Genomic DNA, 13539 nt, shown 5'->3' on the forward strand with positions numbered 1-13539 from the left:
TTGAATTGTAATCTTGGACATCATTCAATCACAGTAACAGCTCGTGTAAACTTCACGACCTTAGCTGGTGCAGTTACCGCCGACCACGCATTGTGTTTTCTCTTCTTTGAGAATTTATAAAATAAATATCGTCTTATCGACCGGATAAACAATGATAAGTGTGCTAATTTGAGCAAGTCTATTAAGTGCGTGCAAAAACAGAATCTAGACAAAACTACTTCTGTGTGCCTTTAAAGCGTTTTGAAATTTGTGGGTGACATGACGGAGACTTCAGGAGTACCAGAGGCCAGATACACTTGCGTAAAAAAATTCCAGAAAAAGAAGTTGCACAGATGGAGAGGAAGGAAAGGATGTAGATATGGATATGAGATTAGTAGTTCCCTTCGGGTATGTTAGAGAGATTGGCAGTATCTGAACACTGTCGAAGGCCTTATGAAATATTGACTAATGTTTTTACGCAGCTGAGAAGAGGTGCCAAAGCCGTAAACCCAGCGAGAAATACGAAACATAGTACTCAGAGTGAATGTAATGTTGGGCAAAATGGAGGTGAGATTTGTGAAAAAAGTAATCGTCAAGTCGCGTCAATGCCGTATACTCGAGGAATTTACAAATATACGGTGCAAGAGAGCTAGAGCGAGGATCTGCAAGGGTGCGTGGTTTTCCTTGTTTTCGGATCCGATTAATTTTGCATTTTTTCCAAGAATACCAGCAGCTTCCCACTAAACCAGATGTAGTTAAAGATAGCCGGGGCTCTGAAAGAGCGCTGTAGAGAAGGTTGCGGAAGTGTTTATAAGTTATTCGAGCTTCTGCAGGTGCCGTGTTACGACGACGGGTGTTTTGTGCGTGCTTCATTTCTGGTATTGCAAAAAGCTGCTCGAAGGGGGACGGAAGGTAGTCTTGGGATGGAAGTGCGACGCTTGGCTGTGTACTATGGGGTACCGGAGAAAGCGCATGTCCTCGGCAAGTCTGTTAGGTTGTTGTTTAATGGAGAGGATGATACAGTGAAAAGGTTTGAAGGGCTCCGTTAAGCTGGCACCAATCAACCTATGTAAACCCACACGCTTGACTATTGTCGTTTAAATGCAATTTCAAATTATGCTATCTACGGATGGTATTCACTGAAACGTTTATCAGACAATTCATTCGCTTGAAAAAAGTGAAAACCACTGTGTTTGTCGCCTGCGCATGCACATTGTGCCCTTACTTTACGGAAAAAAAAACACTGGAGCACGTCGTCTGCCCTGTTTCAACCCGATTCTTGGCAGATGTAATAATGATCGCACTGAAACTATGTGGCGCCCTGTCCTTTCGCTCGAGAACATCGCAACACGAAGGATCAAAACCGTGGCTGTGAACAAAACGACACGGCGTGAAAGAGGCCGACACTGCAGTCACTTGTGCCCACTGATGTCGGTAGAAGTGCCTTATATAGCGGGGTTGAGTACAAAACAGAAATATAGCTTTTGAAGAAATGCTTCACACGCACACGGAATTAGATACGATGGTAGCGTAGCAGCTAGTGCATGTTAGTCCCGTCTCGGCCGTGCTCGCACCGCCCTCCCTAGTAGGTAAAAGAGCTCGCGAGTCGCAAGCGCCCTTCGAACAAATCACTTGATTTACGCTTTCGCACGGCAAAACTCTCGGCAACAACATTTCTGTCGTTCTTGAACAGCTGACAAAACTTATAGGAGCGATGGGATTTCAGTAGCATACGCGTGGCTAAGTCTAATACGGCAAGGTCAAGGTCTGAAGTTCTTACCGCTCTGCCGAGTCGCGGGACGATTTCTACCGTGCCTGGCGATACGCGAAATTTTACGTGCTGTACTGAACTGTATTCATCGGGTTATTACAAGCGTTCGTTGGAATACAGTTGGGCCCCAGCGCGGCGAAGTACCGCCATCGCGTCGGGTGCGAAGTAACAGAGACGCTGCGCCGCTTACAAGGGGAATATCAGCTAAACAATGCACAGGAGATCTGAGAATTGTCCACTGGCCAAGCAGCATGCTTAGGCAGTTTTATGTTATTGAGTTTAGAGCCACATCTGCAAATATGCAACAATATTCAGCTGAGTTTTAATGTTTTGTGTTGTCTTGGGCTATGTTAGGCTACATTGATGGTCGGTGTGATGACCGTTCTCGCTGTTCTGTTTTCCGCCATTGTTTTATGCATACACCACTTCTCAACTTCCCCTAGCTTGCCAGTTACGCAGTTTTGTGGAGATACACGAAGTTACGCAGTTGGTACTTGTAACAATTTTATTATTTTCGGTTTTTTTCTGCTATTGGGCTCTATTGAGGGCTCTGAATAAGGTTGAAGATTTACCCTTATAATGCGAACTTATCTTTTGTAGTTTAGATTTTATAATTTTGCATTCACTTTTTGCAAACATGCTCCGTTTACTGTTGCCTCACAATGAGACTGTTCAATTCACTTATTACGTGTTTTCGTACTGATGCAGTCGAACTTTTAGTGCATGTTTACTTTTATGCTTTAGTTCTTTTTGTTTTTATATTTGTTTTCTCTACGTCAAGCGAAGGTAGCGTATAAAAAGTCATTTCCCCCTTGTAGTTTATTTCAATGTTTGCGCAATCTTTAAAAAGTTTCTTTTAGAAAAAGTGTTCATTCCTACTAATATAATTTACAAATTTGTTAACGTCGTTGAGTATTCATTTTTCTACAAATGCGAGGCTGTTGCATGGTTGTTAGTGTCTTGTACTCAGAAAAATAAGACTGCCGCAGTTGGATTACTGGTGGCTTCTCTTTAGAAATTTTTGGAAGAGACTATTCTCTGGCCCACCGCTTAAACACTACGACTTCTGTTGCCCTAAAGCTGTGGTCCCCAACAACGCACCTCTACATAAACCAGTCTTTGGTCGCAGTCTTTGTTCCTGCCAATTAGTAAAAGGATTCCCTTCGATGTGGCGACTGGAAGGGGTTTCCAGAGTTCACAAAGCTCAAACGATGTTCAGTGGCCTGAGCATAGTGCTCTTGGACGTCGCACGCAGACTGATTCAATTTTCACTCGGCAGAGCCTGCAGAGCTCCTTTCGTCGACCGCGCCCTTCTCTGGAGTGACTAGTATAGTACAATGCGCATTCGAGCTGCACGTGGGGATCCACCTAGCACCTACCACACGCGGGAAGAACCACTCGTTACAGAAGCTTCGACTGTGCCGGGCCTGAAGGGACGCCACTGAGCTTCGTAAGAGCCTAAAGACGATTCAGACCAAGGCCTTTCTCCCTTCGCATTTCTTGTTTTCTTCATGGCATGTCCGGCCTGTCAGAAAAATTATAACGCGCGTCCGGGGCCCTCGTCTCAACGTCCCCGCTTGGTGTGTCAGAAATGGTTGGTCGAGCTACCCACTGCTCTTTAAAATGGGTGCGGTATGGGTTAAAAGGAGTGGAGGAATAGTGCTCTGTGTGCTACTATAAATCAGGCATAAAATATACTGTTTATCACATTGTACACAGGCTGCTGGACAAAAAATACGACATATGGTAAAGATTGCGAATTTGTCCTACGACGTTCCGTAAATGGTTGCTTAGTTGCTTGGAAATTATGAGGTGTGCAAAAATGCAGCGCCGGTTTTCCGTGTTTTGTACAATATATCCCAGTATTTCCAAACTACAAGCTCTACACTGCTTTTTTGTCGTTGGAGAAAATTGCCAAAGGGCTTTTAGAGGAATATAAAAGAACATCCAGGGCGCAGAATTGGCTACAACACAGGAAGACAGGAATAGCCAGTGGGCTATGGAAGAGAACATTCCTTAGAGTGGACACAAACAGGCAGACACGAATGATGATGTCGTCACTTGAACATTAAAATCCAATTTGAGCTCATGAAACACATAAGGAAGCTGACACACTTTTGACTAAGAGAGAAAACATTTTAAAAAAATTTGCTTTAATCGCTGAGCATTCAGCTGCCGTACCAGGAGCCACCACTTTCAAACGTGTTTGGTGTGTGCCACCACTTGCAATCATTTAGGTCAACTTTTGCATTTTTCAATAAATAGGGTCAAAGAGAAATGAATGCATTTTCATAATTATAACAAAAATCAAGGAGCAGTGCACTCACTTCAGCACGCCATTCGTGATTCCAGTTGTGACGGCCGTATCTACCAAGCCAGGCTGGTCGCCCGGTATGGAACTCGCCAGCCCGCACTTCCACTGCTCATGAGATGGACAAGACATACTGATATAAGACCCGCTGAAATATGTGAACACGTTTCGCGAAAAAATTCCCCGCATTTCCTCTAGGGGAAGAATGTGAAAGTGCGAATGCAGGAGTTGAATTTGCACGGTTCTGTAATGTTCGCGAAAGAGAGATCACACACACACACACACACACACAACTACAAAGAAAGAAAGATGCATTTATTCGCAGACACCTCTTTGTGTTGTCGTTGTACTTGATTGCTAGAGCGGATCTCAGCTTTGAAATTTCGTGACAGTACTCCTTTAAGCAGGTGCATTAGCCCTTCTCACGCCCGATTCCTGGCCAATCCCCCACGTGGGTATGTGCCATGTCAGCGGCCAGGCAGCGCGCGCCCATCTCCCCCCGTTGCCAAGGAAAACGAGGAGATTCCTGGCCAATCCCCCACGTGGGTATGCTATGCGGACATCGCCGGTGGACGCAGGTTCACGGTCGCTTAAGAAGTGCATTCGCACTTAACTGGCCAATAACCCACGTGGGTATGTTATACGGACATCGCCGGTGGACGCAGGTTCAGGGTCGCTTAAGAAGTCACTAAAAAAAATTCATATCTGTGTTTGGCATATAACTAATGATCACTTTACACTGCCGAAAAGTGGGTCGTACACTGGCACCTTTCCGAAAAACAACAAGCTTCGCTAACAAAAATTAAACCACGGTACTTGAATGCAAACAATACATATTTCTTATGCGGAAGGTATATACTGGAAAGTTGGGACAAGTGTTTTTATTCTAAATTTCCCATTACATTTTCTTGCAGGTAAAGATTCGGTACCTGACCGTGCATAACCCAAGGATAAGTTTAAGGCTTCGTGCGATAGAACGTTTAGCGGTAAGTAATTTGATAGTTCTTTTTATCCATCATAATTTTGCTGACGTGAACAATAAACGTTTTTACTCATGAGATTTGGCTTTAGATCGACACAGAATGCACTTATTACAAATACCTTGACGATAACTACCCTTCAGTTGACGGAATTGCCACTTTGTACAGCTTGGTGGATTATGTCGGCAATCATACTACAAGATACCAAAAATACGACATTATCTACGTGATGACCGGGTAAGCTCACATATTGTGTTAACGTTTCTGTCAAAAGAAGTGGTGTTTTAACTAAGCCTACGTTAGTTTGCCAGCTAAATTACAACTCAAGGGCAGTTAACAAAACGCAAAGTTTGGGATGTAGCTAGCGGATGTTCGGGACGTGTAAAACACGGATTGCCAATGACCGGATTTTGCCCAGATATGTTGACCTGCGAGTCGAGTGTTAGCATTGTTTTCCGCTCATGTGCCGAAGAGGTCATGAACGTGCATATACTCTGGTTTCTCTACGCATTCAAATATTCCTGTGTTTGCTACAGGGCCTTGAAAAGACGCGAGAGATACTTACCTTACAACGCCTCTGCAAAGCAGCTAGAAAAAAAAGCACAAGACTATGGACCGCTCTAGTACGCGTAAGCGCACTCTGTCATGACCGCTTGTACATAATGTACATAGACCACCCATCACCAGCCATGGTTCCTCTAACCTGTGTTTTGCCGCCCGTAACAATATTAGGAGCCACGCAGCTACGTTTTACCTTCCAAAGCGATCTTCTAAGACGTCAGTCGAAAACTGACCAAGTAAAGCAAACGCCATTTCTAGCTCATCAAGAAGATATCTCTAGATATCTATGAGTGCTTTTGTGATCTGGTGCACAGCGCGCGGGGCCTCTCGTCAGCTTGCAGGTGTCATTCTTTCTGGTTCTATTGCTTCGACCAGTGAAGAAAATCGTACAAATATGATTCCTTGAAGTTCTTGGAGTCATAACCTTTGGAGGAGCGATTTTCCTTTCCGTTTTCTACAAATAAGTACTTATTTATATGAAGCGCACTGTATTCTGATTTTGTTTAAGCAGGTATTATGCCCCCGTCACGCAAGGTCTCTGAAAAGAGTCTGTGAATTTTTGCATAGGAATTTGGAAATTTCACGCCGCGATGTCCAATGGGGATAAAGATTTTCTCAGCTAACTGTATTGCAGCAGCTCCTGACATTGCAAATCATAAGCCGTTTCAAGTTTTGAAACGTGCACCTAGACTATGCCGCTGATCCGATTCACCCGATTTGAACTCTGGAAGGAAGAACATTCGCCATTGGTTTTAAGCCAGTAATTTCGCCTGAATTTTAGTATGTCAACTGCTGCTATCACAAAAACAGATTGCCCTTTTGGGGTAACACGGGTGAGGAAACACGAAGTCATTTGTGGAGGCCTTTAGAGAGGACGTTAAACGGTGATTGCCGACAAAGGAATTCGGTGACATTATTGCTTTACTGCTAATAGTGTATGGCCAGTTATAGTGCAAAGAACCTTGAAGCTACTTTTTCTTTCAGCTCAGTAATAACTTATCTCAAAAACCTGACTAGGAATTTGGTAAACAGTTTGTAGACAGCAATGGTGCGCACAACCTGCTTAAACATGTCCGTGAAGCTGTGATGCATGAAAAACAGCGCAGTGTTCAATGCTTGCCCGAAATGTGCTGCCATGCCGGCAATATGTCCACCTTCGCAATCAAAAAATGGCTTGATAAGAATGTCATCTACCATTGTGGCATGACGCTATCCATCGCTGGAGTCGCCTATTCGTTTATGAATGTAGCTTAGGAATGCCATTGTGTGGTGGTCATATATGGGACTGATTCCCAATAATGAGCAGATGTAATGATTTGCATGAGGTGGGGTAGAAACAGACTTTTGTGGCTATGCAGTGTTGTGCAATCGCCAAAATACTACACAGGAGGCAGCAACTTACCATGTAGTCTACGGGAAAGCACCTTCGCTCCTTTTTTACTAACTGTAGGTTTCCCTGAGTAATAAGTAACAATTTCTAGTGCTTGGCCTAGTCGTTCCGTCATGTGATCGGTGTCTTTGCAACTTGTAGCGTAAACAGAAGGAATGGCTTCCCGACAACCACTACTTCATGCTTGGCGCTTCCTTGTTAAGAATGTGACCCAATATCAGGTTGCAGGGGGCTTTATTATAACCATATAATTCCACAATGCGCAAAAAAGCCCCCTAAAATAAAGACAAGCGGTTTAAAAAACCTGCAAGCAGGTCTCTTATAAAAGAAGCCCGAATCCGCTCATAATACGCAAAACGGCTCTTCCTGGACCTCGGTCCTCCAGAAACTCCGCCCTGAAAAGCTAGTCCTGATGGCGTTAGAATCCCTCTCGTTGCGTGACGTGTTTTTCTGCTCATCTCCACTGCCCCTCCACCACTACCCTATCCTTTCCTAAAGGCACCTAAACCTCGTCATGCGCGTTAAACTATCAGTACCAGCGGTTTTTTAATATTATGCGCATTCCAATGCTCTTGCTATACTCATTATTGTCGGCTGTGTGTACTGGCGCAGTTGCTTTTTTTGTTGGCTTTTCTGCAGAATCTGCTCTAGGAGAGTTGACATGGTCTGAGTAAGACGTTTGTTTTGTCTATCTCTATGTCCACAAAAGAAAATATCATAAGACTTTTGTAGACAGAGTTTCGAGGTCGGATAGCCTTGATATTCTATTTAGAGGTTTTAAATAGGGCAATAGGTTTTGTGTATCCATAGACAGGTAGATACCTTGCTGATATGGTATAGTTAAAATTAAGAGGCTGTCTCTTGAGAGGTGGTGCGTTTCCAAATTTCAGGTACTAATCAAGCGTTTACTTTGTGCGATGGGTTGAGATCACATTGTATGATACAGTAATTTGTTGCGTTTCCAAATGGCGACTGTCCTGTGAATAGTATGCGTAACGTAGTGGTAAAGAATTGGTGCATTAGAGATGAACACTTTCGGAGTCGCAAACGTCAAGCAGATTTTTCGAGAAAATACTTAAAAAGGGGGCAAATATACGGTGGTCAGTGGACAACCCCGTAGAATATCTTGTTGCAGAGGGCGTGTGACAGCAGTACTAAGGGTGAAGATAGAAGATGGTGAATATCAATTGGGCTCCCGGAAGAGAACCACCATTTAAAGCCGCGATAAAACAAAGCGAAATCAAACTTTCGGGTTATACTTTCGGAGCTACACGTTGGCTTATATTCTGCGGTAGTTGAGCACCCTGCAGCAGTTTATATCTTCTGAGGGTCTTTAAACTGCTTCAAAATGTGGCGTGCGGACGTTTTTATTTTTCACTTAAAATAGAAAACTTCTACCGCCGCCGGAGTCGAACTCGTGCCGTTGGGCTCAGTAGTAGAATTTCACAGCACGCAGATTTTTGCAGTGAGTAAATAAAAAAATAAAGCAGCTGTGACTAGATTTGTGACTCGTTGAACTGAGGTAAGAGCCGCGTATTGGGAATTGCCGCGATAGCAGTGAAAAGTGTTGCAGCAAGCAGAAGCGTGATGCGAGGAGCTGCGCGATGACAGTGCATGTGGGAGCACCCCGAGATAGGGCCGTGACCCGGATAGATCATAAAGAAGCAAGCTAGCGACACGGCTCCTCCATCGGGTAGGCCGCACAATCCTGGACAGAATGGAACTGATATCGCTTCAACTCTGACCTGTGATTCACGCCCTTGACGGAAGCATTGGATCTCACACTGGTGATGGTCAGGCGTCTGCGTCTAGCTTATAAGCCCCGTTAACCAACGCATCGACTGTGCTCTGCGCCTACACTGTTGAATCCACTGGGTGCCTCATGCTGCCAAGGCGACGGTCAGAAATCTAGGCTCTTCCTGCCTCTACCAGAAGTAGAGTGACAGAAGCCACCAAGCTTGACCTCCAGAAACACAATGAAACCATGACGCCTGCCCCTGTACGGCCGGGTGCAATGACGCCCACACCAGCATCTCACGGTGTGACCAGCGCTACCACGTCCTCTTAGGCTCCTGAACACCACCTCAGCGCTAGTGACAGCAATAGCGTTGGACACTACGGTGACGTGTTCGTACAACGGGGCTGAAGCTTTGGTGGAGGGAGAGTCGGTTTCCCGTAGCCTTTGTTAATTATTCTTGTGTGGGAGTTCATTTTGTTTATTTTTGTGTTCATGACTTCGTTGAATATTATGCTTCCTTTTCTTCCTTAACAATTAATGTTTCTTTTGCTTCACCCATAAAGATATTTTCTCATCCAACCATCTCTGCCGGTCAGGACACACGTGACACAAGCTCTAACAACCAACGATGCGCGAACACGTTTCGAAATGCATGAGGGACAGGTCGGCGCATTTACTGATGTTTTCAGCAGAGCCAACCATTTCCCTAGACTTTTCACTGGCTCCACAACATTCTGAAGTTTAACATTCCTTGTCTTCTTGTAATACCCCCTCCTCCGACATTACTATTTTCTAGACTACACTCATATTGATGCTCACAGAATATTGCCTGATAACCCACATTCCAATTCAGTTATCCGCGTTATTTATACTCATAATCGCACAATCACTTTGTGGGAAAATCTCTCTGTTTCATGGAGGGCAGTCCCTAGGTGTGATGAATCCTTCATTTGTCCGATTCCTCCACTTCGATATGTGGACGCCGTTACATTGACGCGCAAACTTAAACAGAAAAATTCTGCACCTAAATGTGCAAACACGACGATGATTCGTCCCGTAAAAGCCTTACGACAAACCACAGTGGTCGCTAGACGTAGCGGTGCCTGATTTCTTCCTAAAGTACTTCGCGGAGCTGAAGTTCGATCCAATACACCGTTTTAACGGTGGAGCTGATTAGGCCGAGCAATATTCATTCTTTACACCCAGAAATCTTGGAGTGTAAGGGAAACTTCCGACGAAGCAAGCAGTTCACGAGCAGGTGTTTTAACTGCGCGCCTCAAGAGAAAATTTCGTTGGGGAGGGTTCGGCAATCGAATCTTCGATCCTTAGGAATGAAACCAGAAACCTAATGACTGGACCACCCAACAAGCCCGGTGGGATCGCGGTTAGCAGTGGCGGGGAACGAAATCATGCGCAGTCACTTGGACTGACTGCGTAAATCTTTTATCGGAGAAAGGAGGGCGTGTGCCGTACGGTAGGGGGCGGATGCAAGGAAGGCGATTACCAATGAAAGACTGTATTCAAAGAGGTTATTCTATTCCTGCTAGGGGGGTCTGAAAGTCTTCACAGGTGTCGGCACCAGTTAGTCTACTTGCGCCACCACTATGAGCTGCAAAACTGGCAAATGTTCGTAATAAAGATCTGCCTAATTCAGCCTGTGCCCCTCCCGGGGTCGGTATCGAACCTGGGTCACGTGCGGCATGCCAAGCGATCTTTGTGCCATCGGGACATTCAGGTCATATGTGGGTGGCACCAGCCGTCACCGAGTCTTACAAGGAGGATGTGCAGCCTGTTGCATTTTCAGTGGTGGCATCAGGCTCGCCACTTCCGTGAGTGCCTACGTGTGCGGTGTGCTCTCCTTAGGGGCCCTGGTGCGCAAAGGCGACTGTTCGCAATTGGGCAAAGACCACAGTTGACCTCGCCGAGTTCCTGTGGAAGGCTACGTTTCCGACGCTGCCTTCAAAACTGAACTCTGCCGCTAGCCAGTCGCCCGTGGTTCTCCTTAGTGATATTAGGGTCGTAATCATCATCACTAGCCCATCTACGCCCCCCTCAGGGCAAAGGCCTCTTCCATTACCGTAAGGTACCTAGAGTGTTTTGAGCGAGTTATTCGCTCGGATTCGAAACATTGTTTTGAACCTCGGCTGAACACTGCCTAAAACGTCGTTCTTGTACGCGAGGTCTCAAGTCATGTACTAGAATTGGAAAGTTTGCATTGTATAAAGCAGTGTGTGCTTGCAATTGGGAGAACTGTACATAAGTCAATTTCGGGGCCAAAGTTGTGGGGCCTAGTTAACTGGTTTTTCGACAATGGCCTTCGTGCTGCTGTTTCGGATAGAGAAGGCTGATTTGTTGCCATGCCTCGGGGAATGTTCGATAAGAAAGCTATGGAGGCACTGAAGAAAAACTTCAAGCCAGTATCTGAGAACGCTACCAGTATAAAAAAACACGCCCTTACCCTCCTAGCTGACTTATATCTGGAAGGTTTGCATTCAGGGGTAAAATCACCCAAGGGACTTCAACTCCAGATTTTCTTCAAAGCAAAGATTCACAAGGCTGGCATTCCTTTCTGAGCCATCGTAACTGATCGCAATGCATGGCAGCACGTTGTGTCAGGATTTTACAAAAGCATTTGGGATCACTAACCATTGTTGACTCGTTCCTTGTACGTAACCCGGACGAGGTGATGACTCTATTGACCGAGCACAACCAAGCAAATTGTTACGCATTCAGTGTGGACGTACAGGACTTGTTTTATTCATTGCCCCACGAGGATTTGATGACTTAAGTTACAAAAAATTATTCTTGAGGACAATGACGAAGTTACTTTCAGAAGCAATGCTGGAATTTCTGGGAAAGGCTTTATAGAGCTTTTGGGGTGTTATTTGTTCTCAACAGTTGTTTCTTTAGGGAAAGGTTTTTTTTGCAAATGTCTGGAGTATGTATCGGCTCTAGGTTGGCTCCAGCACTTAATAACATTTTTCTGGCACAATTTGACAGAGCCTTACAACTTGACTTCGAGGAGCTCGCACGACATGTCTTTAGATATGTGGATGACTATTTCTTGTTTTTGGACCTTGTGCATTTTACCCGATCTATGATCAAGGCTTTGATACTGTTGAAATAAAGGGGCAAAGGCCTGATGTTCAGTTTGATGTTCCACGTAATGATGTGGTGCAATTCCTAGACATGCCTCAGCAGTTTCAGAACGATCATGTTTGCTGGTAATATCCCGCCAGATCTGTGAAACCCCTGTTAAATGTTCATTCTGCACTTTCCAAGATTGTCAAAAACGGGTGGGCCACTTCGTGTCTCGTCTCAGCGCTAAAGACGTCGTATCCTCATGCTGTGCACGAACGTTTCTTGCGCCAAATTTCAAGATTGGCAACGGCAAGTTTCCCGCACTTGGCTCTTGCTTCCGTGTGACAACGATTGCTGAATCAACGGACGCAAGAACCAACGTCTGGCCAGGATACAGTGGAAACGCTCCCAGATAGGCGAAAAAAAATCCCTGTTATTCCGTATCTGCGTTCTCTCTCGCACGGAATGAAAAAGATTGCCAGCGAGTATGACGTCTATGTCGTCTTTCGTGCAAGCAAGAAGCTCGCGAGCGTGTGTGCCATATTGATAGAACGTTAGTGGAAGGAGGAGCAGCTAGTGGTGGTGAAGTGTGCACCATAAAGCACGAAAACCGTTTCACCAATGCGTTACTAGAGTAGTCGTCTATACTCCGCTGCTTCCCTGGGGTGGCAAGTATATCGGCAGGACGGGACGATGCCGAAATGTCCGCTTAAAAGAACACGCTGCTTAACTCAAGAGCGTACCATCCTCGCATATGTCCCGCCACTGCAGAGAGTGCGGCTGCGCGCCGCAGTGTAATCGGACAGTCGTGATGATGAGAAACAAAGGCAGTGCACGCGGCAAATCACCGAAGCTTGTAAGATTACAAAATGAGGGGACACGTTTGAGAGCCTTCCATCAATTTTGCTTACAGATGATGAGGTTGTATTCCTAAAGTGGGTTGTTTAAGTGGTGGCGTGATCTAGGTTTGTTTTTAGCTGCTTGAGGTGTTTTTTCTCACTTTTTTCTTACATAAAACGTGTTTTATCTAACAAAAATGCAGGTGCTGGAGAGCGCTTTTGTTGTCCTTACAGTTCTTGTTCGGTTTTGTTCTGTGCTTACCATTATGAAATTCACCCTTGCGTGAACACGGATTTTCATGAGACGTAGATCAGCTTGCTTCTGCGCGGTTTCAGCTAGAGTAGGAAGAGAGGCTTGGGTGAGGGCTAGGCCACTTCTTGGTCGAAGGCTCGCTTTGATGTCCTCTCCGGCAAGGGGAGCACCAGCGGAATCGTGTCCGCCGGTCAACGGCGGCGTCGGTTGGAGAAGGATTATTGGCACTGTGGGAGATATGTGAAAGCCTTCGGATGAAAACAGTTTCGGTCTGACAGTCATGGGGACATCCAGCGTCAAGTTCAAAAATAATGGCAGGTACATCATCCGGGTATCTGACGAAAGAAGATGGGCCTCAAGCCCAGCTGTTTCTCCAGCCTTGCCCCACTAGTGCAAGCTGCGCCAAGTTTTTTTACTGGAATAACGGTGCATCGTTCTTAACGTCTTGACGTATGTAAGGTGCTCGGTACATGAGCCTTAAGCGCCCGGCCAGCCACCAAGAAAACGAGACAGGTGCGAGCCGGCACCTAGAAGCTCTTCAGACAAATTCGGTATCCTCCAATACATTCTATAAAAGCGAAGCCAGCGACAACTACCAACCCCGCAAGTTAGTCTCTCGTCAACGGCGAACCGCCG

The 13539-nt window shown here is 45.5% G+C and overlaps 1 protein-coding gene across 3 annotated transcripts in view; it reads left to right on the top strand.

Moving 5' to 3' along the window:
• The window catches only part of LOC144141130 (venom metalloproteinase BumaMPs1-like), an 88590-nt gene that overhangs the window by 30145 nt on the left and 44906 nt on the right, over positions 1–13539 (top strand). For all 3 annotated transcript variants that reach the window (XM_077672660.1, XM_077672661.1, XM_077672659.1), the window contains exons 7-8: positions 4976–5047; positions 5133–5278. In XM_077672660.1, the coding sequence (XP_077528786.1) occupies positions 4976–5047; positions 5133–5278 (218 nt within the window). The remainder of the gene's footprint in view (positions 1–4975; positions 5048–5132; positions 5279–13539) is intronic.

This window comes from Haemaphysalis longicornis, unplaced genomic scaffold, assembly GCF_048455015.1.
Source record: "Haemaphysalis longicornis isolate Haplotype H1 unplaced genomic scaffold, Haemaphysalis longicornis Haplotype H1 scaffold_6, whole genome shotgun sequence".
NCBI classification, from domain to species: Eukaryota; Metazoa; Arthropoda; class Arachnida; order Ixodida; family Ixodidae; genus Haemaphysalis; species Haemaphysalis longicornis.